Source organism: Curcuma longa, unplaced genomic scaffold, assembly GCF_044706935.1.
Source record: "Curcuma longa cultivar G26 ecotype Majalengka, Jawa Barat unplaced genomic scaffold, ITB_CL_G26_1.1 utg18532_np1212_1030455_RagTag, whole genome shotgun sequence".
Classification (NCBI taxonomy): domain Eukaryota; kingdom Viridiplantae; phylum Streptophyta; class Magnoliopsida; order Zingiberales; family Zingiberaceae; genus Curcuma; species Curcuma longa.
The window spans coordinates 52,703-79,204 of record NW_027435598.1 but is presented as its reverse complement, the minus strand read 5'-3'; the positions used below and the strand labels follow the sequence as shown (position 1 = coordinate 79,204).

Genomic DNA, 26,502 nt, shown 5'->3' with positions numbered 1-26,502 from the left:
ATGGTTTCATTTAGCACCTAATTATATGCTGTTGATAGAGTAAGATTTCCATTTAGACATGGATGTGATGCAGTAGAATCTTGCCTGGGTTGCGGGATGAGTGCTGGTTGATTTTCATCTCTATAGTCTGATCCTAATCTGCTGTGATTGATGTTCTGATTTAGTGAATGGTTGCATCAACTACTTGTAGGGGTTTGGGTATGAATCTTCTTATACCATCTGATGATGTTAGCATAATAACTGAGTTTTTTTTTTGTCATTATCTTATTGTCATACCATTTTATCGCTAAGTTTTTACATTTGATTTTCTTAATTACAAGAGTAGATTGATTGTAGCTGTGAAGTGTAATTTGTGAGGCAGAAGCAATATAGGCTTTGGGTGAGCTGATGTTGATACTGGTAGATAATTCTCGAGCAACTCCTTTGTTACCTGATCCTTTTTTATGGTTTTTTTGTAATTAAATATTTAAAATGGTTTTTTCTCTCAAAAAATAGAGTTTTAGTATGTTACTTGATGAGAGTGATATTGAGATAATGAGATTGAGTAGGTTTATACTAATAATTATCTGCTTGATCTTGCATTATATATGTTATGGAAAATAAGAATTGCTAATGGTTGGCTTTCAGAAAATATTGTATCATCTTATATCTTACTTTAAAAAATGCTATTTTTTTCTATGCATATCTTATATTTTTCATCATTTCTATGCTTGTTCACCAGAATGCTACATCAATACTGAGGCATTCATTGAGATGCAATCTGAAGTGCCAAGAGATTGATACTAGAACCTTAAAGCAATTATAAATTTTAATCCGATAAAATGTTTTCATCTTAATTCCGGATGCAATCTTTAATTTTAAAAATTTATTTATTATTTCTAAATAAAATTCTATATCATTGAAGAATTTGAAGCGACTTTTTATTAAAATTGATTGGAGATGTTTGGGAATATTTTATGATGTGAAACATTCTTGCACCAATTGAAATTTCAATACGAAATATTTTGATTTTTGTATTTGCAAACATAACATATAAGCTTGCCGTAAGTAGAAAAAAAATTAGTCTTCCTAGAAATAAAATTTTCAATTAATTAACGATTGATAATTGTTTAATTCTTCAATTTACTTGCCTTCGACTTTATATTTAAAGTCTCTGGTCTCTCATATTAGAACTCATTTCTGTTCATTTTTTTTTACCATATTATGTAATTAAAAATTAAATTTAATAAGTATTTTGACTGATTTTATTTTACTTCAATATATAAATTAAGCATATTATTCTTTTATTGACATTTATTTTGAAAATTTTCATTTTAGAAAATAATTATTATCGTTTTCCTATATTATTCTATAATTAAAATTTTTATTTACATAAAAAATATCAGCTTTGTTTTTTTTTTCAAATTAAAGCATTATAAAATATTAAGATATAAAAAATAGTAAATTAAAATCTAGATATTATTAATAAATTTGGAAATTGATATCCGAACGATTAAATGGCATCAGATTTGGGCTCATTTTATTTTAGCCCACGCTGCCATCGGTTTTCGCCTACGCTCCGATTCCATTCTTCCTCGTTCGCTCTGCTCCAAAACCCTAAGGTTGGTTCCTCCCGATGCTTGAAGCTTCTCGATTTACGACCTCTCGTTTCGATTCTTTGGGAAGAAGAGCTGATCCTCTCTTTGCCTTGTTGGTTTCAGGCTCTGGCGTCTTCGAATGGCTGGGGCCGCTCCTGGACAATTGAATCTGGGTGAGTCCCCCTCATGGGGTTCTCGCAGCGTCGACTGCTTCGAGAAGTTGGAGCAGATCGGTGAAGGAACGTACGGGTGAGTTTCGAGGGCCCGCAAAGTCCTCACCTTCATCCTTCTTTGTAATTGCAGGCTCGACAAGGCGATTTTATTATTTTTCTTTATGAAGTCTTTTAGAAATTTGTTACTTTGATTATTTGTTTTGTGTGTGTATGATTTTCTGCTCCTAAACATGCTTCTAATTTGTTGAGTTTGAGAATCCTAGCTACACGAAACGTTTCCTTGAGTGCTTTGTTAAATATTTACATAAAAGTAGTTTTTGTTTCTTTGTGCAGTTGAATTTGCTACCTTGTAGTTCACATCGGAAAAAAAAAACAAATTTGATTATTACCTAGAGACTTTGTGAGTGTATGTTTAGGTAAGAAATTTTGCTCTTGCTTCATAACCCATGAACACTACTCACTTTCCACATCTTGATGCGTGTTATATTATCTTATCTTTACTGAGATAAATAATTTGAGTCGTCCCAATTGATTTTGGTTGAAATTAAAATATGCTTTTTTTGCCTTGTGTTAGACTTATGTTTTCATGATTCTTTTAGTTGGTTTTGAAAATAAAAGTTTGTTGTGCTGCTATAAATTTGCAGGCAAGTATACATGGCACGAGAGATGAGAACTGGGGAGATTGTTGCTCTGAAGAAAATTAGAATGGACAATGAAAGAGAAGGGGTGCGCTATATTGGATTATTCTTTTGAGGGATTCCTTGAGTCAATATATAATCTTTTCTATCCTGGATATATTTCAATAGTTAATCCAGCCATTTGATATTTCAGTTCCCCATTACTGCCATACGAGAAATAAAGATTCTGAAGAAACTTCACCATCAAAATGTAATCCAACTGAAAGAGATTGTGACGTCTCCAGGTTGCACTGATATCTTTATCCTAATTCCTAATTCTTTCTTTTGTTTTTTTACCTGTTCGATAATTTGTCTAAACGATTTTAATATGAAAATTTTGGGAAATTTTCTTAGGTCCTGAGAAGGATGAACAGGGAAAACAAGGTAAACTTGACCTCCATACAGGGATGCCTGTGGTTAATTGCAGCTTCAGTATGCTTTTGTATATGCCAGTTCTAGTCTCTTATGCTATGAGTATACTGCAGATGGTAACAAGTACAAAGGAAGCATCTATATGGTTTTCGAATATATGGACCATGATTTGACTGGCCTGGCAGATCGACCTGGAATGCGATTTACAGTACCTCAAATAAAGGTGAAAAGTTAAATATTTACTTTAAGTAGAACAACTAATGTTTCTTAGTACTTAAACTGTATACTAATTGTTGAATTGTTTTTTATCTTTCAAGTGTTATATGCGTCAGCTACTCACAGGTCTTCATTATTGCCATATCAATCAAGTACTCCACCGCGATATTAAAGGTACTTTAAAATAGTAATTTTCCCGTTGAATTGTGCCTGTTTTTTTTTTACTTTTATAATATGTTATGTGTACTGGGCCAGGTTCCAATCTTTTAATTGATAATGAAGGCAATTTAAAACTTGCTGATTTTGGTCTTGCACGATCATTCTCAAGTGACCATAATGGCAATCTTACAAACCGTGTCATCACATTATGGTACAGGTAAGATCTATAGGTTTGCACGCAGACATTGTCAGTTTCCATGTGTATCACTCTCCTGTTTTTTTCATTGAAAATATGCTTCATCTTTCTTTGTTAATATGGTTTAAATTATCTCTCTTTATGGAAGACCTCCGGAGTTGCTTCTCGGGGCTACCAAGTATGGCCCTGCTGTCGATATGTGGTCTGTTGGCTGTATATTTGCTGAACTTCTTCATGGGAAACCAATCTTACCTGGAAAGAATGAGGTATAATTTGTTTGACTTAACCCTGTATGATAGGTATATTTGGACTTAACCCTGTATTTTTTTTTTTTTCTGTTTCGGCTAGCATTCACTATAAAATGCTGGTAGCCTGATAAACATATTTACTAAAGAGTTCTTTAACATTCTTAAATCAAAATTTATTCTTTTTATGCAAATACTTTCAAATGCTTGTCATATAGATGAATAAAATTGTAAATTAGTGCTGAGAGATATAAGAAAGCATTTATTTATCATTAGTTGGTGTATGTGCTCAAAAGTGTGTAAAAGTTCTTGATTTCCCTTGTCCAATGCATGCACTAGATTGATGGAAAGAGTATGGGTGTAGTCTTCTCTTTTGGCAACAAGCTAAACAACTCAAGTGCGAGGTTGTAAACCTCTTTTGCAAATGATGTGAAAAACTTAACATTTATAAATGATTTTTTTTAGCTGATTCATTTCTATTCGATTATTTTTATATTCTCTTCAAGTAAGTATTTTTTTCATGTTGCAAAAAATGAAATCACTAATGGACTATTTCACTGCAGCCAGAGCAACTCTCTAAGATATTTGAACTTTGTGGAACTCCTGATGAAGTCAACTGGCCTGGTGTTTCGAAGATGCCTTGGTACAACAATTTCAAGCCTTCGCGCCCAATAAAGAGGCGGGTGAGGGATGCTTTCAAGCAGTAAGTTGTACTTCACTACAATTTGTAACTTTTTAGATGTTCTACTTTTGGTGAGGTTTGATTGCTTGATTTGGATAAAGCCTTCCAATTCCACAGTTTTGATCGTCATGCCTTGGAGCTGCTTGAAAGGATGTTAACTCTTGATCCATCCCAGGTAACACGTCTATTCTGTTTATATTCTTATGGACAGTGATTTTAACCTTTTTGGTTTTGGTTTCTCAAGACATTGTCTATCAATAGTTTGGTAATCTCTGTTTTGTTATGCAGAGGATTTCTGCAAAGGACGCACTTGACGCAGAATATTTTTGGACAGACCCTCTACCATGTGACCCCAAAAGGTTTGGGGTCATTTGGCTTGCTCTTTATTATATGCCATCACATGAAATTCATTTATCATTTTGATGATACAGTTTGCCGAAGTACGAATCCTCGCATGAATTTCAAACCAAGAAGAAGCGCCAGCAGCAAAGGCAGCAGGAGGAAACTGCAAAACGGCAGAAACTACAGCATCCGCAGCCACACAGTCGCCTACCTCCCATCCAGCAGACTGGGCAACCACACCCACAGATCCGGCCTGGTCCGAACCAGCCCATTCACAATGCTCCACCACCGATGCCACCTGGCCCCAGCCACCATTACGGCAAGCCACGAGGCCCCTCCGGCGGTCCTAACAGATATCCACAGGGTGGCAACCCAAGTGGTGGCTACAACCCTAATCGAGGTGGTCAAGGTGGTGGTGGTGGGTACAATAATGGTCCGTATCCCCAGCAAGGCCGCGGACCACCGCCTTACACTGGGAGCGGTGTACCTGGACCTGCTGGTCCGCGTGGTGGAAGCAGCAGCAGTTATGGGGTCGGCGCTCCTAATTACACCCAAGGCGGCCCCTACAATGCCTCAGGTGGAGGCAGAGGTTCCAACATGAGTGGGAACCGCAACCAACAACAGTATGGTGGGTGGCAGCAGTAGTTGAATGTGTGCAATTGATGAAAGATTTTCTTGTTATCTTCAGTTTGAGTATGAGAAATTAGACACATCAAATATGCCAGCAGAATGATGATCGTGGAATCATATGTATTATTCAATTTCAATAAATTATATTAAGAGTAGTGCTGAAACATATTCTAGCACAAATAGAGTTTTTATAATATTGGTTTTGTGTAAACTGCAGTAGTTATTATGCCCAGGCCATTGTACTACTATGATTCTTTACTTTCTCAGCAGGCATGGATACAGCATCACCTCTGAAGATATCATTCCCCATAAGATCTTTAAACTTTTGGTTGCAGATTTTCTTCGCCGTCTTGGTGATTGTTTTCGCATCAACCTGGATCAGCAACAGATTGGCAGAAATTACAAAAGCGGTATGTAGAACTTTGAATATTGCTAGTATCGAACCACTTCAATTAAGAACAAACATAGCCATGTTCTACTTCACTTACAAGGTGTGAATTCACTGATGCAGGGTTCATCTGCAGCTGCAATGACTCAAAATCCAAATTGTTCCTTAGTTCCTGGCCCTGTGCAGCTAAATGCCTTTGTGGAATCTCAGGAGGAAGGGCGAAGATGCCACTTCCACTGAGTTCTTTGCACTTTGCTTCAGAGAGTTGTTTCTTCACTTTAAGTTGTTCCAGCTCCGACTCTATCGTTCCACTCAGCTCGCGCTGCTTTGCTAACTCTGCAAAAGATGTAGGTTTTCTCGGCGTTTCTATCCCTTCTGTGCCAAGCGATATTTGGCTGATCGCACCAACAGATTTCTAAGGTCAACACAGAGAGAAAACGGTTGGCTAACGTATGGTATGAAAATTTTCTCTCGTGTTCTTTTTTGTTTCAGCAAGAATGGTAAACTAAACTGAAATTTCAAGTCCATGAAACCAGAGGTGCCACCTTAAAAATTCGAATGCTAGTCTTCTGGTTTGATGCATCATGTTCGTCGTCATCAGTGGCAAAAATATTATTGCCATTCATTTCTTGCAGTTTCAGAGCTGAGCAGGACTTCCTAGAGCAAGAAAGGTAGAATGCAATAACTTAATTGTGCAATGAAAATATTCAAATTCTGTTCATGAGCAAAACTTATTGATCTCATTGATTGGGCAAAACTTCGGCATATGAGTGGCTTTACAGGTCTTCAAACTTCCATAATAAATGTACTAGAAACCGTTCAAAATATGAAGTAAAAAATAAAGACAGAGAACAATTAAAACAAATTGCATCAAAAAATTGATACTACCCAGCCTTTCCTAGAGCTCGATCGATTGCAAAGTGTTCCACTCAATTTTAGGAAAAAAATTGAGTACAAATCATCAAAATTTCTTCTTTAGTCGGATTGATGAGGAACATTTGATTGCAAAAAAAAAATCCAAAATTGAAAGCTCAGGATACCGATGGATAGCAATCTCACCTCTTGTTCACTATCTCGGCCTCCTCCTCGGTCATCGGCGCGCCGAACATGGCGGGGCTGATCCTATCCGCCGGCTTCAGGGCGGAAAAAGGAGATAAGAAATCTAATTCAGCAAGCGAATCGTAAAACCCCAAAACCCTCAATAAAAAAATTCAAAAACCTAATCAAAATGGGGGGGGGGGGGGGGGGGGGGGGGGGGGGGGGGGGGGGGTGATGAGTACCTTGAAGCTCCGGCGGGAGGCGGGGGTCGGCGATTGCTCCTCCGCCGGCTCGTTTGGCCACGTGAGGAGGTCCGCCATGCAGCTGTGCGACGTCCTCACCGGCAGATTCCTATCCATTCCGATCAGCGTTTCACTCTCGGCCTCTCTCTTTCGTGCGGCAGCGGAGTTCAACGAGAGGAGAGGAGAATGGTTCAGCAACGGCGGAGCAGAGGATTTATATAGGCGACTCAATATTTTTGTTTACTAGTTTAAATTTAAAGTCAATTATTAAAATAGTCTTCGAATTTTTAAACATTTTTTCAATAAAACCTGATTTTTAAAAAACATTATGATGTGAAATGGAAATTTTCCTTTATTTTTTTTTAATAAAAAACTTGAATAGATCAAATAGCGGCTCTTGGACGGGAACCGCAACAGTTGCGCGGTCAGAACGGAGTTAATTGTAGCCATGGTAACTGGCCGTTCGATTCGTATCGGACGGTCCGTGGAGAAAAGAGTAGGCGAGGGAACGCCATCACGTGATCTTGACTGTGTAACGGTAGCCTTCGGAACTTTGTATTTGAATGGCAGGCGTTGGGATCACGTAGCTTACAATGAACTGAAATGTGTGATCGGATTCAATACGGAATATAGAACTATCGGGTCCATTTCTTGATCGGGTCGAATGTCAATTGCCGGGCCCATTTTGTTCGCCTGCGAATTAATTATGACTTCGTTGCATTTCAACCTTAATTTTGTCTTATTTTAGTTTTTATACTCCGCAATTGATGGATTGCTCTTAAGACGCTCGGCTAATGGGCCCATTAAGCCCACCTGTGACTTGGGTTGTCGAATAATTAAACCTCTGCAATAATTTAATGTTATTTTAATATTTTGACTCAAGTTTTCCCAATTTAATTTTTTTTCCCTTTTTTTTGAATTTTTATTTTCTTAAACTTTTTTGATAAGAGTCTGGATCGTCAACTTGTACCATTGATAAAATTTTCAAAAAATAAACTTGATTAAAAAAAATTGAATAAGTTATCGGAACCCTAAGCGGCCCAACCCATTTTAGCGCACGTGTGAAGCACGTGGTATGAGTGGTTAAGGACAAAATCGAGGTCGGTCACCGGCTCTCCTATCGCCGATCTCAATTCCTTCGGTCGCACGAGACGACGGCCTGCCGGCAGCTCCCTGATCGTCTACGTCCAACCGTCGCTTGCTCCGGCTACCTTCTCTCTATCCTTAGTCCGATTTTACTAGGTCAGGTCTTTCTTGCTTCCTTGCCTAGCTTTCTCGACGCATTCGTCTCTGTAATTTAGGGTTTCTGTAGCGATTGAGTTACAGAAGTCTTAGATGCAATTTCTGGATTAAAATTTGATATTTTTTTTTAATGAATATGAGTCTATCTTGTAAACCTTATTGTTGCTTGTTATTTGGAGACTAGTTTAGGTTTCATTTTTTCCCCAAATAATTGAAAAGTTCTTCCTTCCTCCCCTCTATAAGTTTTGCCCTAACCCTAACCTTTGCAAAAAAAACTGATTTTCGCCGTCATCAACCCCGCCGTCCCACTTTGTGGTTGTTGGACGCCCTTGTAGTCAGCATCGTCGTCGTCACGCCATCGTCGTCGTCACGCCATCGTCGTCGTGTCGCCGACGCTCCACAGCGAAGACCCTTCTATTTGAGGTGGAGTTTTTCCTTGGGTTTTGCTTGATTCCTTCACTTTCGTGCATGATTACCATACACTTTTAGGTGTAGCTCCCATTCAAGTAAATACTGTCGCTTTGTTTGCCTGGATCATCACACGGGCTGAAGTTTCTTGTTCCTTCTGTTTATGGTTATAGTTTGTAAAATTGATGGCTGTTTTCATTAGCATGCTAATCTCACAGTTCCGGCTTATTTTCAAATTTATTTAAAAAAAAAGAAAGGGTATGACCTGGGTAAATAGGAATGGAAAAGAGATGTTACAATTCATCAAAATGGAAAGCTTTGTTTTAGTATACGTTAGGAAAAAAATATATATACAAGCTTCTATATATTTCCCTAGGTTAATCTTGCTATTTATATTTATCTGTCTTATATTATATCTTGTCTGTAAATTCCTATGTATATTGTCATGGGTTAATGTTGCTAGTTATATGTGTTTGTCCTGTTTGATATCAGGTTTGTAAACTTCTATATGTATATATTTCATGTGTTAATCTTGCTAGTTATATTTCCATGAGGACGAATTTAATTTTATATCTAGTTGATCGAGAGAGAATATTTGATTATCCAGACATATGGAGAGGAGGTCAATTTAGTTGAAGAATCATTAATTACATATATTCTCTAATGAGGGGGACTTGTGCAGTTGCGTCCAAGTCAATGCATAGCTTATCATGCTATTGCTTGACAGTGATCCAAGGAGTTGGTGTGAGAAACATGCACCGCAATGATCATATGGCCAACAAAGTAAATATGTAATTATATAAGAGCGTTTCGTCTCACTACTTGTAAGAAGTTAGATAACTTCTCAATCAAGTTACGAAAAGAAGTGAATATAACTCTCGTGTCATAAAACTTTAGTTCTATTAGAGTAATTTTCAAATTTTCAATCAAAGGGGGAAAATAATATCTCCTCACGGGGTGGACTGCAGGTCGTTCACCCTATTCTTATGTGAGGCACCTCACGAGATAGATTGCAGGTCGTTCACCCTATATATATATATATATATATATATATATATATTGTGAGGTATTTGTTGGGTGGATTGCGGGTCATTTACCCTATCTATGTATGTATAGATGCATACTTATGATGCAGTTTCGTTACGAGTGGATTGTAGTTCATTCACTCGGCTATTCGATGCATTGTTTCAAGTGGGTTGCAGGTCGCTCACTTTGATATCTTTCATTTAAACATATTGGGTTTGTATTAGGTGGAATGCAGGCCATTCACCTTATAACACCTTTTGGAAGAGTATATGGTATGACGTCCATCAATAAGAAAAGAATGGATGAAAATTTAGCAAATGAGAAATTAAGGAGAATTGATGATATTAATTAAGAAGGAAAGGAAAGACGAAGTACATGGAAATTTTAAAAGGATAAATAATGTGTTGCTCTTTTGGCGTGACAGTTATGAAGACGGCTTATGCAGAGTCCATTCAGTTTAATTTATTGCATAGTTACTATTTATCCATTTTGTTATTTCGACATTGATCATTTTATTTTCTACATGAGGTCAATTGTCAGTCATGTTAGGGTATGGTAGAGTCGGGTTTTGGAGTCGAACATTGTCGGCATCATTCAATAAAGTATTGCATATTTATGTTTGTTCAACCTATGTACCCTTGTCGGGTATTATTTATGGATTTTGATGCAGGAATGAATATTGCCCGATCAAGGAGGTTAACTTCCATACATGGATGAAGGTCTCCGGGTCGTGACAATTTCTACCCCTTTATGTTTGCTAGGCTAGCCAAGCTGGGGTTTGGAAGTCAAGTATGTATCTGTATATACCACAAAAAGCGAACTTGATAATTTAGGGAATGCTTGAAAGAGGCCTAAATATTCCTTGTAGCTGAATAATTGTTTCATGGCTCAAAAACACACCTCAAGCTGAGGAAGAATTCTGATTGTGCCTTTATCTAATGTCAAACCTTTGCTTAGACACAACCAAAATACACGGTTGTCTATCTGATTCCATGAGTAACTCTTTGACTTTGAAAATTGGGAAATGAAAGGAGGTTTTCTTCGTCCCTCTTCCCATTCCACACGATCTATGATTCAATCTTGTTTGGAGGATTTTCTTTTCCCATATACTGTCATGCCATGTCCTCAATTGAAATTCATCAACTGACATTTTGATAGGAATCAAGTTCCAGATGTGGACCAGGTCCTGAGCAGTTTATGTTTTAGAGTCAGTTATATCTTTGTGGCAGTTATATTAACATGTTTTAGAGTATGTGAGTGGTTACAAGTTTGTGGGAAGTTAGAGTGAAGGGATCTAAGAATTATTATCAGAAGAGAGCATTTGCTTTGACTTTGACTGGTGGAGAGAGTTTCTTTACCAGGTTGTTTGTGTTAACCCTAATACAATTCAGTGTGTTTCTCTATTCTCAGTTTTGGGACTCTAATGTTGGTCCAACCTCTTGGATGTGGGAGGGGTTGTATGCTTAGAAGGAATGCCAAAGATGTCAGATAGGGTTAATGTTTTGGAAGAGAGGATGGCGACGCAAAAGGAAATATGGAAGAAATGAGAGGTATTATGCAACAACATGGTTCTCTTTACAAGAGATCAGAAAACAGTTAGGAACAAGGGTCGAAGCAACACTATTGAAGGGGGTATCCACCTCTGATCGGTCCTCTCAATTTGAGTCTAAGGAACAACAAGGTGATCAATTGGAAGGGTACAGGATCTGATAAGAAGTGGAATTACCAATGTTTGATGGTTGGGACCTAGTAGCATTGATTACTAGGGTTGAAATTTATTTCAAAGTCCAGAATACTTTTGATGAAGTTAAGCTCGAGTTGACACATGTAAGTATGGAAGACACCACCATTCATTGGTTTAATCTTCTTAAGGAGACCGAAGTTAATCTAACTTTTGAAGGCATAGACATGAGAATCCTTTTGAAGAATTGGCAGGATTAAAGCAAACTGGAAATGTGGATGAATTTATTGAAGCCTTTGAGTTGATTTCTTCACAAGTTTCACATCTTCCAGAAGAGCAGTATATTGGCTATTTCATGAGTGAATTACAATCTCATATCAGAAGAAGAGTACGAATGCTAAATCCACTATTTAGAGGCAGGAAGGGGAGATCCCACAAAAGACATTAGGGAAGGAGAGGTTATGGAACAATTTCATCCAGGGCAGTGTTGGTTTGGGCAGTTTTTTGTCATATACAGGGCCTTATTCAATTCAAAAGAAATTGAGTCAGTCTTTCCAAATGGCCAGAACCAATACAGCAACAGGATGGGGTTCTAACAAAATTCGTGACTCTAAGGAAGCTAGCAACGCAGATTCTGCATCAAAAAGAGATCCCTCATCCCTAGCCTCTACAACAAGAAAAGGAGAAGGAGAGAACTGAGGGTTCATGGATAAATTCAGAGTAATTCGTTTCGTTACTTACCTAGAATTAATGGAATGAAGGGTAAAGGGATTATGCTTCAAATGTGGTGAAAAATTCCACCCACTTCACCAATGTGCAGAGAAGCAATTGAAGAAGTTGGTGTTAGAAGAGAATGAAAAATTAAATTCAGATTGAGAGATAGTGGGTCTTGAGGCAGAAAATTAGAAGACGAGGAGTTGGAGTGTTAACTTATGGGATTATTGGGTATGAATTCAAAAAGTACAAATGGCAATAGAACCATGAAGTTAGAAGGCCAATGGGGATTGATATTGGTGCTTATAGATAGTGGAGCCAGTCATAATTTTTTTTCTCCTCAATTAATTGTGGTTCTCAGATTGAAGGTGCAAGACAAAGAGATTGTAAATTAAACTTAGTGATGGACACAAAGTGTTTATTAAAGTGAAATGTTCCGAGTTATCCATTTGCATGGGAGCTTTTGAGTTGAAAACAGAGACATATGTGTTGAAATTGGGAGGTATAGATGTAATCTTGGGAGTTTCTTGGTTGAAAACGTTGGGGAAAGTTATAATGGATTGGAAGGAGATGATCATGCTGTTCTATCATGAAAAGGAGGAGAGAAGTGAGGGTTCATGGATAAATTCAGAGTAATTCGTTTCATTATTTACCTAGAATTAATGGAATGAAGGGTAAAGGGATTATGCTTCAAATGTGGTGAAAAATTCCATCCACTTCACCAATGTGCAGAGAAGCAATTGAAGTTGTTGGTGTTAGAAGAGAATGAAAAATTAAATTCAAATGGAGAGATAGTGGGTCTTGAGGCAGAACATTAGAAGACGAGGAGTTGGAGTGTAAACTTATGGGATTATTGGGTATGAATTCAAAAAGTACAAATGGCAATAGAACCATGAAGTTAGAGGGCCAATGGGGATTGATATTGGTGCTTATAGATAGTGGAGCCAGTCATAATTTGTTTTCTCCTCAATTAATTGTGGCTCTCAGATTGAAGTTGCAAGAGACAAAGAGATTGTGAATTAAACTTAGTGATGGACACAAGGTGTTTATTAAAGTGAAATGTTCCTAGTTATCCATTTGCATGGGAGCTTTTGAGTTGAAAACAGAGGCATATGCATTGGAATTGGGAGGTATAGATGTAGTCTTGGGAGTTTCTTGGTTGAAAACGTTGGGGAAAGTTATAATGGATTGGAAGGAAATGATCATGCAGTTCCATCATGAAAAGGAGAAGAGAGAACTAAGGGTTCATGGATAAATTCAGAGTAATTCGTTTCATTACTTACCTAGAATTAATGGAATGAAGGGTAAAGGGATTATGCTTCAAATGTGGTGAAAAATTCCACCCACTTCACCAATGTGCAGAGAAGCAATTGAAGTTGTTGGTGTTAGAAGAGAATGAAAAATTAAATTCAGATGGAGAGATAATGGGTCTTGAGGCAGAAAATTAGAAGACGAGGAGTTGGAGTGTAAACTTATGGGATTATTGGGTATAAATTCAAAAAGTACAAATGGAAATAGAACCATGAAGTTAGAGGGCCAATGGGGATTGATATTGGTGCTTATAGATAGTGGAGCCAGTCATAATTTTTTTTCTCCTCAATTAATTGTGGCTCTCAGATTGAAGGTGCTAGAGACAAAGAGATTGTGAATTAAACTTAGTGATGGACACAAAGTGTTTATTAAAGTGAAATGTTCCGAGTTATCCATTTGCATGGGAGCTTTTGAGTTGAAAACAGAGACATATGTATTGGAATTGGGAGGTATAGATGTAGTCTCCGGAGTTTCTTGGTTGAAACGTTGGGGAAAGTTATAATGGATTGTAATGAAATGATCATGCAGTTCCATCATGAAAAGGAGGAGAGAACTAAGGGTTTATGGATAAATTCAGAGTAATTTGTTTCATTACTTACCCAGAATTAATGGAATGAAGGATAAAGGGATTATGCTTCAAATGTGGTGAAAAATTCCATCCACTTCACCAATGTGCAGAGAAGCAATTGAAGTTGTTGGTGTTAGAAGAGAATGAAAAATTAAATTCAGATGGAGAGATAGTGGGTCTTGAGGCAGAAAATTAGAAGACGAGGAGTTGGAGTGTAAACTTATGGGATTATTGGGTATGAATTCAAAAAGTACAAATGACAATAAAACCATGAAGTTAGAGGGCCAATGGGGATTGATATTGGTGCTTATAGATAGTGGAGCCAGTCATAATTTTTTTTCTCCTCAATTAATTGTGGCTCTCAGATTGAAGGTGCAAGAGACAGAGATTGTGAATTAAACTTAGTGATGGACACAAGTGTTTATTAAAGTGAAATGTTCCGAGTTATCCATTTTCATGGGAGCTTTTGAGTTGAAAACAGAGGCATATGTATTGGAATTGGGAGGTATAGATGTAGTCTTGGGAGTTTCTTGGTTGAAAACGTTGGGGAAAGTTATAATGGATTGGAAGGAGATGATCATGCAGTTCCATCATGAAAAGGAGAAGGGTAGAACTGAGGGTTCATGGATAAATTCAGAGTAATTCGTTTCATTACTTACCCAGAATTAATGGAATGAAGGGTAAAGGGATTATGCTTCAAATGTGGTGAAAAATTCCACCAACCTCACCAATGTGCAGAGAAGCAATTGAAGTTGTTGGTGTTAGAAGAGAATGAAAAATTAAATTCAGATGGAGAGATAGTGGGTCTTGAGGCAGAAAATTAGAAGACGAGGAGTTGGAGTGTAAACTTATGGGATTATTGGGTATGAATTCAAAAAGTACAAATGGCAATAGAACCATGAAGTTAGAGGGCCAATGGGGATTGATATTGGTGCTTATAGATAGTGGAGCCAGTCATAATTTTTTTCTCCTCAATTAATTGTGGCTCTCAGATTGAAGGTGCAAGAGACAAAGAGATTGTGAATTAAACTTAGTGATGGACACAAAGTGTTTATTAAAGTGAAATGTTCCGAGTTATCCATTTGCATGGGAGCTTTTGAGTTGAAAACAGAGGCATATGTATTGGAATTGGGAGGTATAGATGTAGTCTTGGGTGTTTCTTGGTTGAAAACGTTGGGGAAAGTTATAATGGATTGCAAGGAGATGATTATGTAGTTCCATCATGAAAAGGAGAAGGAGAGAACTGAGGGTTCATGGATAAATTCAGAGTAATTCGTTTCATTACTTACCCAGAATTTATGGAATGAATGGTAAAGGGATTATGCTTCAAATGTGGCGAAAAATTTCACCCACTTCACTAATGTGCAGAGAAGCAATTGAAGTTGTTGGTGTTAGAAGAGAATGAAAAATTAAATTCAGATGGAGAGATAGTGGGTCTTGAGGCAGAAAATTAGAAGACGAGGAGTTGGAGTGTAAACTTATGGGATTATTGGGTATGAATTCAAAAAGTACAAATGGCAATAGAACCATGAAATTAGAGGGCCAATGGGGATTGATATTGGTGCTTATAGATAGTGGAGCCAGTCATAATTTTTTTCTCCTCAATTAATTGTGGCTCTCAGATTGAAGGTGCAAGAGACAAAGAGATTGTGAATTAAACTTAGTGATGGACACAAAGTGTTTATTAAAGTGAAATGTTCCGAGTTATCCATTTGCATGGGAGCTTTTGAGTTGAAAACAGAGACATATGTATTGGAATTGGGAGGTATAGATGTAGTCTCCGGATTTTCTTGGTTGAAAACGTTGGGGAAAGTTATAATGGATTGCAAGGAGATGATTATGTAGTTCCATCATGAAAAGGAGAAGGAGAGAACTGAGGGTTCATGGATAAATTCAGAGTAATTCGTTTCATTACTTACCCAGAATTAATGGAATGAAGGGTAAAGGGATTATGCTTCAAATGTGGTGAAAAATTCCACCCACTTCACCAATGTGCAGAGAAGCAATTGAAGTTGTTGGTGTTAGAAGAGAATGAAAAATTAAATTCAGATGGAGAGATAATGGGTCTTGAGGCAGAAAATTAGAAGACGAGGAGTTGGAGTGTAAACTTATGGGATTATTGGGTATAAATTCAAAAAGTACAAATGGAAATAGAACCATGAAGTTAGAGGGCCAATGCGGATTGATATTGGTGCTTATAGATAGTGGAGCCAGTCATAATTTTTTTTCTCCTCAATTAATTGTGGCTCTCAGATTGAAGGTGCTAGAGACAAAGAGATTGTGAATTAAACTTAGTGATGGACACAAAGTGTTTATTAAAGTGAAATGTTCCGAGTTATCCATTTGCATGGGAGCTTTTGAGTTGAAAACAGAGACATATGTATTGGAATTGGGAGGTATAGATGTAGTCTCCGGAGTTTCTTGGTTGAAACGTTGGGGAAAGTTATAATGGATTGTAATGAAATGATCATGCAGTTCCATCATGAAAAGGAGGAGAGAACTAAGGGTTTATGGATAAATTCAGAGTAATTTGTTTCATTACTTACCCAGAATTAATGGAATGAAGGATAAAGGGATTATGCTTCAAATGTGGTGAAAAATTCCATCCACTTCACCAATGTGCAGAGAAGCAATTGAAGTTGTTGGTGTTAGAAGAGAATGAAAAATTAAATTCAGATGGAGAGATAGTGGGTCTTGAGGCAGAAAATTAGAAGACGAGGAGTTGGAGTGTAAACTTATGGGATTATTGGGTATGAATTCAAAAAGTACAAATGACAATAAAACCATGAAGTTAGAGGGCCAATGGGGATTGATATTGGTGCTTATAGATAGTGGAGCCAGTCATAATTTTTTTTCTCCTCAATTAATTGTGGCTCTCAGATTGAAGGTGCAAGAGACAAAGAGATTTTGAATTAAACTTAGTGATGGACACAAAGTGTTTATTAAAGTGAAATGTTTTGAGTTATCCATTTGCATGGGAGCTTTTGAGTTAAAAACAGAGGCATATGTATTGGAATTGGGAGGTATAGATGTAGTCTTGGGAGTTTCTTGGTTGAAAACATTGGGGAAAGTTATAATGGATTGGAAGGAGATGATCATGCAGTTCCATCATGAAAAGGAGAAGGAGAGAACTGAGGGTTCATGGATAAATTCAGATTAATTCGTTTCATTACTTACCCAGAATTTATGGAATGAAGGGTAAAGGGATTATGCTTCAAATGTGGTGAAAAATTCCACCCACTTCACCAATGTGCAGAGAAGCAATTGAAGTTGTTAGTGTTAGAAGAGAATGAAAAATTAAATTCAGATGGAGAGATAGTGGGTCTTGAGGCAGAAAATTAGAAGACGAGGAGTTGGAGTGTAAACTTATGGGATTATTGGGTATGAATTCAAAAAGTACAAATGGCAATAGAACCATGAAGTTAGAGGGCCAATGGGGATTGATATTGGTGCTTATAGATATTGGAGCCAGTCATAATTTTTTTTCTCCTCAATTAATTGTGGCTCTCAGATTGAAGGTGCAAGAGACAAAGAGATTGTGAATTAAACTTAGTGATGGACACAAAGTGTTTATTAAAGTGAAATGTTCCTAGTTATCCATTTGCATGGGAGCTTTTGAGTTGAAAACAGAGGCATATGTATTGGAATTGGGAGGTATAGATGTAGTCTTGGGTGTTTCTTGGTTGAAAATGTTGGGGAAAGTTATAATGGATTGGAAGGAGATGATCATGCAGTTCCATCATGAAGATCTTGTGGTCACCCTTCAAGGTAAGTTAGAGGCGGCTAAAAAGAGTAAACAAATAGACAAAAGGGGGGCATAATCTTGCTCCCTGTATTGTCTTTTGAAAGGGGCCTTAGTATTGATGGGCTTTTATGGACAGCAGATGGAGTTCCTTCTCAAACAACATTACCACCAGAATTGAATGCATTACAGCAACAGGAATTATCACAGTTACAGGACAGATTTTTTGCAGTTTTCAAAGGGAACAGGTTAGCACCTAAGCGAAGTCAACAACATACTATAGTGTTGCAAGAAGGGCAGAGTCCTATTAGTGTGCACCCATATTGTTACCCACACCACCAAAAGGAGGAAATCGAGAGGCAGCTTCAAGAAATGTTGCAATAATTATTTGGCCTAGTGTATGCTCTTTCTCTAGTCTTGTCTTATTAGTAAAAGAAAAGAATTCATCACAGAGAATGTGTGTTGATCATAGAGCATTAAATAAGGTCACAATTCCATATAAGTACTCTATCCTTGTGGTAGATGAATTGCTTGATGAGTTATTTGGAGCTACATTTTTTTCTAAAATTGATTTGAAATCGGGGTATCATCAAATTAGAGTAAAGGAGGAAGACATTCATAAGATTGCATTTCACACTGACAATGCGCATTATGAATTCTTAGTTATGCCTTTCGGGCTCACTAATGCCCTTGCAATGATTCAAGCAGCAATGATGGTTTATTTCAATCGTTCCTTCATAAGTTTGTACTAGTTTTCTTCGATTATAGTTTAGTGTATAGTTTTGATTGACATACACATTTGTCTCATCTTTCTATGGTGTTGGAAGTTCTTCAAGAATCAATTTGTGGCTAACTCCAAGAAGTGTAGTTTTGGCACGGTGGAATATTTGGGTCATATCATTTCCGGACACAGTGTGTCAGTTGATCCTTCTAAAATTCAATGTATTTTGGATTGACCGGTTTCAAAGAATGTCAAAGAAGTAAGAGGTTTTCTGGGTTTGACAGGTTACTACAGAAAATTTATAGAAAATTATGGTAAAGTAGCTAAGCCTTTGACAGAGTTGACTAAGAAGTATAATTTTCACTGGGATCAGCTTCTTTAGAGTCTTTCTTGGAACTTAAAAGACTCTTGACTACTCCTCTAATTCTTGCCCTTCATGATTTTTTCAAGGCCTTTTGAGATTGAGTGTGACGCCTCTGGAAGGGGAATTAGCACTATATTAATGCAGAATAGATGGCCAATAGCTTATTTTAGCAAAGCTTTTTCAGAATGGAATTTGTCAAAATCTGCATATGAAAAAGAATTGATGGCTTTGGTTTTGTCTGTGCAATATCGGCGTCCCTACCTTCTTGGGAGATCTTTTATAGTGTCTATTGATCAAAAGAGCCTTAAGCATTTACCTACAGCAGCGGATCACAACCATAGATCAACAATGTTGGATTGCTAACTTATTGGGTTACCAATTTGAAGTCATTTACAAATCAAGTTTGGAAAATAAAACTGCTGATTCATTATCTAGAATACATGAAGAAGGTGAATATCACGCTTTGGTGTCTTACCCTACATGGGAGGGAGGTGAACATTTTATTGAAGAAGCTAAACAGGACCATCAATTGTAGAAAATTATGGCTGATTTGACCAACAATCCAGATTCCCATCCAAGATTTTGAGCTGCAGCAAGGAGTTCTATACTACAACAACAGACATGTTATTTATGCTTCATGTCCTTCAATACCTCCTTCAATACAATTATTTCTAAAGGAATTTCATTCTTTCCCTTTAGGAGGACATTCCGGTTTCTTGAAAACTTATAGAAGATTGGCAAGTAATCTTTATTGGATAGGTATGAAGCATTGTATACAATAGTTTATGCAGTCTTGTGATGTGTGTCAAAGACACAAATATACTGCAATCACTCCTGGGGGACTGCTCCAACCTTTGCCGATACCGGATCTTATATGGGATGACATCTCTATGGATTTTATCACCAGACTTCCTTGATCAAAAGGGCATGAAGCTATTTTTGTTGTAGTGGATCAGTTACTGTTTTTAGTGTTTTCATCTCGATTTGTTGTCAATTTAAATTTATAGGATCCTTTTCCTGATATATCACAATAAAATGTGTAGTGATAAGCCTTATACCTAGTGGAAGATAAATTCTGTTTTTAACTTTAATTTTGTATGAATGCTGAGTTTGACATTGAGCATTAACAATTTAAGTATCTTTATTAATCTCTATTGCTAATCCCAAATAGAATTGGAACTTCTTATTGTTGATTTTTCCTCAAATGAACTTTTGGTCTCAGGTTTAGACTAAATGATTGATTTTGTTGATTGAATGGCTATTTCATTCCATTTTCATGTGAAGTTGTTACTTTTTCTAGCATTTATTCTATGATCTTTCTTGATTCTGATTTTCCCTTGTAATGTTTAAATTATAAAAATTCAGGTAGAAAAGGTTGGTCCTTGCAATGTCGACCTTCAGAGCATTTTTGAATAGCCCCGTGGGACCAAAAACAACTCATTTTTGGGGTCCAGTTGCCAACTGGGGCTTTGTTATTGCTGTAAGTGCCCTTGATTGGTTGTTTAATTTTGTTCTCTCTCATATGGAGTATGATGGACAGTAACCATGTCAACCTGTTGATGAATTTGCAAATTCTGCACCATGATATTTTCTTGGCCTCAGCTATTAATCAGATTTAATATTTTTTCCATTTCGTATGCTGTAGTGTTCTTTACCATTTTTTTTTTCTTTCCCTTCCTTCCACGAATCCAGTCATTCCTTTCTGATTTCTTTTTTCCCTTTCAGTACATGTAAACGAGGTCTTAATGTCTATGGTATGGCCTTAATTTTCTTGTTCATTTTTCATTCTGCTTATAATCAAAGCTGATATGAAGTAGTTGGTTTATTATTCCTAGATAGATAATATCACAAATAGCTAGTGTTTGCAAGCGTCGACTAAAAGATTCAAATACTGTTTTAATTGGTTATCAATAAAATTGGTCCAATTATGCTAACTGTAGAGCATTCTATACTGGTTATAGCATCTCAGAGATCATTATGTGAACTATAAAAGTTTTGTTTTTTCTTGTTAAATAATTTATGGTTTAAATCTTCAGGACCTGGTTTCATAGTCTATCTGGTATGGTGGATCCATCTCCAATATGCACTTAAAACTAAATCTTTAGCAGTTGATTTGAACTAGTTTAAAATGTTGAAAAAATCTCTATCTTCGACAATTTTCCAACATAAAATCTCATTTATTTTCTTTAAGGTTTAAGCTTCCAGGTCTCTTGTAACAACACACTCTTTTTCAGGGTTTGGTTGATACTCAAAAGCCACCTGAGATGATATCTGGGAATATGACTGCAGGTTCGTAGCATAATTACTGTACTAGAAACAATTACATGCCTATTTGTCAGTGGCTTAGAATGCCCTAAAATTATGATGAATCTTTTTCTGCAGCTATGTGCGTCTATTCAGCATTGTTCATGAGGTTTGCATGGATGGTACAACCGCGTAACTACTTGCTTCTCGCATGTCATGCATCAAATGAATCTGTTCAGCTCTATCAGTTATCTCGTTGGGCAGGAGCTGAAGGGTAAGGATATTTCCTTGCTTTTTATGATTTTCTTTTCTTTACACATTTTGAAATCAAAACAAATCTATTTGATTGGGAAGATGAGGTATGCGACTAATGAGCCAATGTGGAGCGTAGTTCATAAATTGTATCAACACTGTTTGATGTGCGCGAATCATTATCAAGTTGGCCTGTTGTACCCCATTCTTTTTAGCCCATAAAAGAGTCATGTAGGTCATTACAATCAAACAGAGAGGTTCAACGAAATACTTCCAAAAATATGGTAAAGGCTTGTACAATGATGAGTTAAACTGTTTTCCCCCTCCTTTGCAGATACCTGGAGAAGAAAGAGGCGCAAGCACAGAAATGAGCAATAGGCTTTTCCATGAGAATCTTTGCAAGTTTTTTTGTTGTGATTTTTATTAAGAAAAAAATAAGTGTAAGCATGAAAATTGTACTGAATGCTATGGTGAGCGTGAAGATAAATCTATTTGGCAATCAAGAGCAAACCCATGTGGTTCCCTCTACTGTTGCTACTCATTGTACATTGTATTCATGAGGTCCATGGCACTCCTATCCATTACAAAAATGTATTTAGTATTTTGCACATATTTATATCTTTAAAGTCTCCCAAACTCTTTAACTAATGAAGTTCTCATAGTTTTTTTATTAAATACATATTCTCTCTATATTTATATGTAAAGACACCAGTCTATCACTCTTCTTGTATCAATCTTTTCCTTGCGCACCAAAAGAGCTTTTACTTTCTCTTCTAAAATTTTATTGGCGTGACAAAGGTTTTTGAGTCTAAGAACCGAGGACCTCGCTTAATGTTTCTTTCAGATGAGCTATTGCATTGCCTATCCCATCAACAAGGTTGAAAACCATTGAGCGCTCTCCTTTTCACGTTTCCCATACTCCATTCCTTGAAATTTAAAGAATAATAAGTTTTAATAATTTTATAAAATTTAATGTTTATAAATAAACATGTGCATGGTGCAAAAAAAAAATCATTTAACAAGTTATAAATTAATTAATTTTAGAAATTTATTATTTTTTGTCTTCATACTATTTTCGATATTATTTTAATAAAAAAAATTATAATGTATTTTGATATATTCTTTCTATAAGTGATATATATATAATCAACAATTAAAAAAAGCAAGCCCGTCTAGCTCAGTTGGTAGAGCGCAAGGCTCTTAACCTTGTGGTCGTGGGTTCGAGCCCCACGGTGGGCGAATGTTTTTTTTCCCCTTGCGTTTTAGGGCTTCTCCCTCTAATTCCATATTAACAGAGCAATTTGAGCTAACTTCTGATGCACCAAACGAAAAAAAAAAAAAGTTTAAAAACCAACACATTCTTCATCCTCACCATCGTGTTTTCTTCAATCGGTCACAGTTCACATGGATAGATCCATCATCAACATCCTAATATTTACAACCAAGCAGGGTTCTTTAAGGGAGTTATCACTGCTTTTACCTGCAAGTAGTTCTTCAGGCTATCGATTCCCCTCTCCCTTCCGTGCCCACTCATTTTGTATCCTCCGAAAGGAATTGCAGCACCGGAGACATCGAAGCAGTTGATCCATACACTTCCAGCACGCAGAGCACGCATCAAGGTGTTTGCAGTGTCGAGATTTTTGGTAACCACTCCAGCAGCTAACCCAAATCGACTCGCATTTGCTCTTCGTATGACCTCGTTAAGATCCCTGCCATCACCAAAGGCACTATGGTGATTACTGAGAACAGAACCAGCACAGAACGAGGTAGAGTTTGCCAAAAACCATATATTTCGGCAGAGTTGCACTTGCCTGAACTTAAGGATCGATTGAACAGGACCGAAGATCTCGTCTTGTGCTATTTTCATTTCATCCTATAAATTTCAAATATCACAACTGGTATCACAAATGCAGATTGAGAGTTTACCAAACTTTTATAGAGTTAAGGACTAGGCCATACTTGTACATCACAGAAGATGGTAGGCTGAATGTAGTAACCTTTGTTTCCGATTCGATCTCCACCTGTTACTAGTGTGGCACCGCTGTTGATTCCCGATTTGATGTAATGCAAGATCTTGCTAAACTGCTCCTCATCAATCTGAGATGTTTGGTAAGAACAAAAGTACTCATCATGCTAACCACAACCAATATGGACAGGTTCAGAACTTCAACTTTGTTAAGAAGCTAGATGACTTTTTCATACATGTTATGCATGATCAAACAGCAACCGAGCGAGATGAAAATTAGTATGAGCACGTAAATCAAGACACGAACAAAGCACCAAATATGGCAGTTTCTACCTTTCAGATAGAACAATGACAGAAAAAGGAGGATACCTGAGGACCTTGTTCAACACCCTTTTTGAAGGGGTCCCCAACAATGCGTTTTAAGGCACGGGCTTTTGCTTTCTCTACAAACTCATCGTATATGCGCTCATGAACGAATGTGCGAGACCCGGCACAACAACACTGTCCCTGTATAAATTGGGTTATGTAGGTAAATAGGTAGGCAGACATTCTTCAAGTAAAGTTGAATGCATATGACTATGCGAACCTGATTAAAGAATAAAGCAACATGTGCAAGTGCGACAGCCCTATCAATATCAGCATCATCCATTATAATCATAGGAGATTTTCCTCCAAGCTCTAGTGTCACTGGCTTAAGATTGCTCTTTGCAGACAATTCAAGAACAATCTTTCCGGTATCAGTAGATCCAGTGAAAGCAAGCTGTTAGATTTAGGAAGTTATCAGAAACATAAGATGCAGAATCAACATACAATAAATGCCATCATAAGATACAGAATCCATTGGTTCTTAAATCCCACAAATTCATGAAAAAACAATGAATCTATGTTACCTTATCAACACCCATGTGACTAGCAAGGGCTGCCCCAGCAGTTGGACCAAATCCGGATATCACGTTCAGGACACCAGCAGGGAGACCGGCCTAAACCATGGTAGACATAACCAGTATACAAAATAAAATAAAGGAGGGTGAAGATCAAGACATCCTTGTTCTTTCAGGTAATAAGTGTGGTTCTTCTGTAAAACTTGTTTTCACTAGTCCAACAACGAGAGATTCAATATACCTGTTTATAAGTTATATATCCTTTTCTTTTCACTTTAATATTTTACCTTTCTTTTTTTTTTCAAACAAAAGATAACATATGGTTGTGTTGGAAACTTCTCATCAGATTAATGTACATGAAATTGCCGTTATCACCTGGCCTAAAAAGGGTTTGGAAGAACACAATATTGCAAATACTTGTTACAATGTTAACTGATCCTAATTTTCGACCATCCCTAAACCTTCACACAATGAAACTGCAAGAGTTGGATCAGGATAATGCCAATAGACAGAGACTTGGTGAATGCTACACATAACAATGAAAGTAGGTATCATTTTAGTAAAATGTCATGATTAGGGCATAGAATGCAGAAGTGGTATGATGAAAGTAGAGTAAAAGAGGGATGTGAGAACCAAATCAAACCTCATGGAGTAGCTTGGATACATAAAGTGCTGATAACGGAGTTTGCGGTGCAGTCTTCAACACAATTGTGTTCCCACAAGCTAGTGCAGGTCCTACCTTCCAAGCATACATAAGAAGTGGAAAATTCCAGGGGATAATTTGGCCTGCAACACCAATTGGCTCGTGCAAGACCTGCACATGATGTTGACTATCAGCTGGCACTATGAGTCCATGAATCTTGTCTGCCCATCCTGGAAAATTAAGATAAATAGACATTTATCATCGAGAAATAAGAAGTAGATAAGGTCAAATTAGTTTACAGATATCTGTATAACCATACCTGCATAGTATCTCATCAACCGTGCCACTGTTGGAATTTCACTCCGATAAGACTGTTCATAAGGTTTCCCACTATCCCAACTTTCTAATGCAGCAATCTCATCATTGTGCTTCTCAATAAGATCAGCAAACCGGTTAAGAATGCACGACCTTTCCTGTGCCCACAATTTGAGGTGATTGCCATTCGTTAAAAAGAAGATCCAAACAGAAGAAGGTGTGAAAAGAATAGTTATAAACTTGGAATGAAAGATTTAGAGCATTACGTAACCAGTCATCTTGGGCCATGGCCCTTCATCAAATGCCTTGCGAGCAACAACGACAGCTCTGTTGATATCTTCTGCATCTCCTTCAGCAACATGTTCAATCACTTCCCCAGTTCTAGGATCCAAGGTTGGGAAAGTCTTTCCTGGTACCAAATGATTCAAGTAACAATTTTTAAGTAGCACAAAAATTAAGCTGAACATACTGTCCAAAAGTCTTTATTATCAGTTGAGATTGTGCCTCAAGAAAAGCTGAAGAATCCACCTGAAGCTGAGTCCACGAAATCTCCATTTATTAAAAGTTGTGTGTAGTTTACTTGAACTGGAGGGTGAATTGGTTCCTCAATCAAAGAAGAAGTGCTAACCCCTCGAAGAACTCTTGAAGCTGGACAATTAGGTCATCCCAAGTCAGTAACCTTATACACGGTGAACACAAAAGGATGAAGCTCTGCTTTCTGTTTCCAGGAATTGACTCCATTAGTACATGAAGAAATCCAATTCCACTGACAAGTTGAAATAGTTGCATCTCAAACTTCTATCAGCAATAAACCAATCAGAACAAGCTCGAGATAAACAAAACCCCTAAATTTTAGACTGGAAACAACTTCTAGACGAAGTTTTAAAATTTTTAGGTGCAAGAAAATCAAATGAAGAAGATATCTCAAATTTTCCATAGATGAAAGCTCAATTTTTCTTCTTTTTTCCCCTCAAAATACAATGATTATTCTTTCCTCTTCTAGCATGATGTTCCTATTTTACACGTCGGAAACGAAAATCTAAAAGAAAGATGAGATTTTGACACGGTCGATCGCCCCAATCACCATCGAGCACCTTCACATGTTCCTGACAGCACAAATACAAACCCAAATAAACTCAAATGTCCTTCAGATGCGCACCTGATCCTTGGCGAAGCAGAGAGGAGACGAGGGGCGGTGAAGAAGAAGACCAGGCGAGTAGAGAGGAGGCGATCCTTCGAGCCGCTGCCATGGCCTCTTCGCCTTAATTGCTGCGATTGCTTCGTAGAGAGTACTGACTGAAAGGATGAGAGTGACCAGCGTCTTCCCCGACCGACCGACCGATTGTGGGCGTTTGCATTAAATAAATGCACCTGGATTTTCAACCCTGATTCTGTTCCTCCCACGTGGTTTGTTCTGAGAAGACTAAACAAGGGCCCCACACGGACTGAATGTGAAATGTGCATTATGAATGAGTATGTTTTAGGTA

At 37.3% G+C, this 26,502-nt stretch overlaps 4 protein-coding genes and 1 non-coding gene across 6 annotated transcripts; 3 read left to right on the top strand and 2 right to left on the bottom strand.

Moving 5' to 3' along the window:
• Positions 1–1,523: 1,523 nt before the first annotated feature.
• Positions 1,524–5,465, top strand: LOC141819814 (cyclin-dependent kinase C-2). The gene is made up of 13 exons (XM_074707067.1): positions 1,524–1,601; positions 1,701–1,826; positions 2,395–2,476; positions 2,582–2,672; positions 2,782–2,811; positions 2,913–3,022; positions 3,117–3,189; positions 3,271–3,391; positions 3,519–3,636; positions 4,179–4,318; positions 4,415–4,472; positions 4,586–4,656; positions 4,729–5,465. The coding sequence occupies exons 2-13, from the start codon at positions 1,717–1,719 to the stop codon at positions 5,282–5,284; spliced, it is 1,560 nt and encodes a 519-aa protein (XP_074563168.1). The 5' UTR covers positions 1,524–1,601; positions 1,701–1,716; the 3' UTR covers positions 5,285–5,465.
• Positions 5,444–7,054, bottom strand: LOC141819815 (uncharacterized). The gene is made up of 5 exons (XM_074707069.1): positions 6,938–7,054; positions 6,717–6,790; positions 6,203–6,314; positions 5,758–6,072; positions 5,444–5,642 (listed from the first exon to the last, which is right to left on the bottom strand). The coding sequence occupies exons 1-5, from the start codon at positions 7,052–7,054 to the stop codon at positions 5,493–5,495; spliced, it is 768 nt and encodes a 255-aa protein (XP_074563170.1). The 3' UTR covers positions 5,444–5,492.
• Positions 7,055–8,034: 980 nt separating this feature from the next.
• On the top strand, positions 8,035–21,854 carry LOC141819821 (mitochondrial pyruvate carrier 1-like). 2 transcript variants are annotated; one of them, XM_074707078.1, is made up of 5 exons: positions 8,035–8,179; positions 20,080–20,194; positions 20,949–21,003; positions 21,097–21,232; positions 21,545–21,854. In XM_074707078.1, the coding sequence occupies exons 2-5, from the start codon at positions 20,102–20,104 to the stop codon at positions 21,579–21,581; spliced, it is 321 nt and encodes a 106-aa protein (XP_074563179.1). In that variant the 5' UTR covers positions 8,035–8,179; positions 20,080–20,101; the 3' UTR covers positions 21,582–21,854. The 2 variants fall into 2 exon arrangements, with proteins under 2 accessions (XP_074563179.1, XP_074563180.1); XM_074707079.1 differs by lacking the exon at positions 8,035–8,179 and adding an exon at positions 8,227–8,602.
• Positions 21,855–22,376: 522 nt separating this feature from the next.
• Positions 22,377–22,449, top strand: TRNAK-CUU (transfer RNA lysine (anticodon CUU)). Its single transcript has one exon. It is a non-coding gene; the product is annotated as a tRNA-Lys (tRNA).
• Positions 22,450–22,552: 103 nt separating this feature from the next.
• On the bottom strand, positions 22,553–26,335 carry LOC141819761 (benzaldehyde dehydrogenase, mitochondrial-like). Its single transcript, XM_074707009.1, has 11 exons — positions 26,175–26,335; positions 25,544–25,663; positions 25,282–25,424; positions 25,020–25,173; positions 24,701–24,930; positions 24,067–24,156; positions 23,763–23,936; positions 23,546–23,683; positions 23,170–23,307; positions 23,022–23,083; positions 22,553–22,919 (listed from the first exon to the last, which is right to left on the bottom strand). The coding sequence occupies exons 1-11, from the start codon at positions 26,263–26,265 to the stop codon at positions 22,646–22,648; spliced, it is 1,614 nt and encodes a 537-aa protein (XP_074563110.1). The 5' UTR covers positions 26,266–26,335; the 3' UTR covers positions 22,553–22,645.
• Between the last annotated feature and the right edge of the window lie 167 nt (positions 26,336–26,502).